Source organism: Penaeus monodon, chromosome 23 (assembly GCF_015228065.2).
Source record: "Penaeus monodon isolate SGIC_2016 chromosome 23, NSTDA_Pmon_1, whole genome shotgun sequence".
In the NCBI taxonomy this organism is placed as follows: domain Eukaryota; kingdom Metazoa; phylum Arthropoda; class Malacostraca; order Decapoda; family Penaeidae; genus Penaeus; species Penaeus monodon.
In genome coordinates, this window is record NC_051408.1 from 7,534,788 (window position 1) to 7,535,725 (window position 938).

A 938-nucleotide genomic window follows, 5' to 3' on the forward strand; every position below is an offset into this window, starting at 1 on the left:
CCCAGTGTTTCCTTTAACCATATGGCTCCAGTTGGATAGATTAGACTAATATCATTTCATTCTGGCTGGGTCATTATATCCCATGTTTTGAAATACTCCGGGTATATGAAGGGAAATGGTTATGAGATCCTCTCCAGCAGCTTGGTGTTAGTTTTGTTTGAAGTTTTTCTTTCAGTGGGAATAATAAAAATAAAACAGAAAACATCAAGAATTATTTTCAGTAGGTATTTTTTAAAACTTAATACTTTTCCATAGGCAATTATTGAAGGGCCCACTATGCAAGAAAAATAATTGGTGTGGCATTACCAGTAGTTTATACAAAGCAAAGGCTGATTCCTGAAAACAGGAATTTGTGTAAAATATCCCTAACTGTGAATGATGTACTGTACCACCAAGTCTACTGGGTAAGATTAATAAACACAGCACAATTAACACAGTAAACTAAATAGTAGTAGTATAAAAATAACAGATAATGTTTAAAAATGATACTAGTTATGCTTTTCAAAGCAATACTTGAAAAAAACAGTTAGAATGAAATCAAGCATGAGAAATCAGTCACACAGAATAAAAAATACAAGGATTATAGAGTGAATCTACATATGAATTTAATCTAATATCTAATATGACTTTCCACAGTTTACCATATTTCCAAAGAGTATATATGTCTTCTTAAAAGATGAAAATACAAAAAGCTGTCTCCTACCTTTAGGATGCAAGCGTATGCTAGCTCGGACAAAACCCGTGACTGTAATGGAGAGTGTGTGCGAGCCCAGGAAACGAATGAATTTGTGGAGAAACTGGAGACTGAGGGGAGCACGGCCAAAGTCAATGTGTCGCCACAAAGACAAGTCATTCACAAGCCTTGCAAATCTTGGATGAACACTGAAAAGTGGGAAACTTGAATTACAAAAATAAATTAAATTGTAGTTATATATTCA

At 34.0% G+C, this 938-nt stretch overlaps 1 protein-coding gene across 1 annotated transcript in view; it reads right to left on the minus strand.

Annotated features, from left to right (window-relative positions):
• The window catches only part of LOC119587768 (F-box/LRR-repeat protein 12-like), a gene marked incomplete at its 5' end in the record, with an annotated part of 3,246 nt that extends 2,364 nt beyond the window's left edge, over nucleotides 1-882 (minus strand). Inside the window, 1 exon segment of the mRNA XM_037936456.1 lies at nucleotides 704-882. Coding sequence (XP_037792384.1) covers nucleotides 704-882 — 179 coding nt within the window.
• Nucleotides 883-938: the final 56 nt, after the last annotated feature.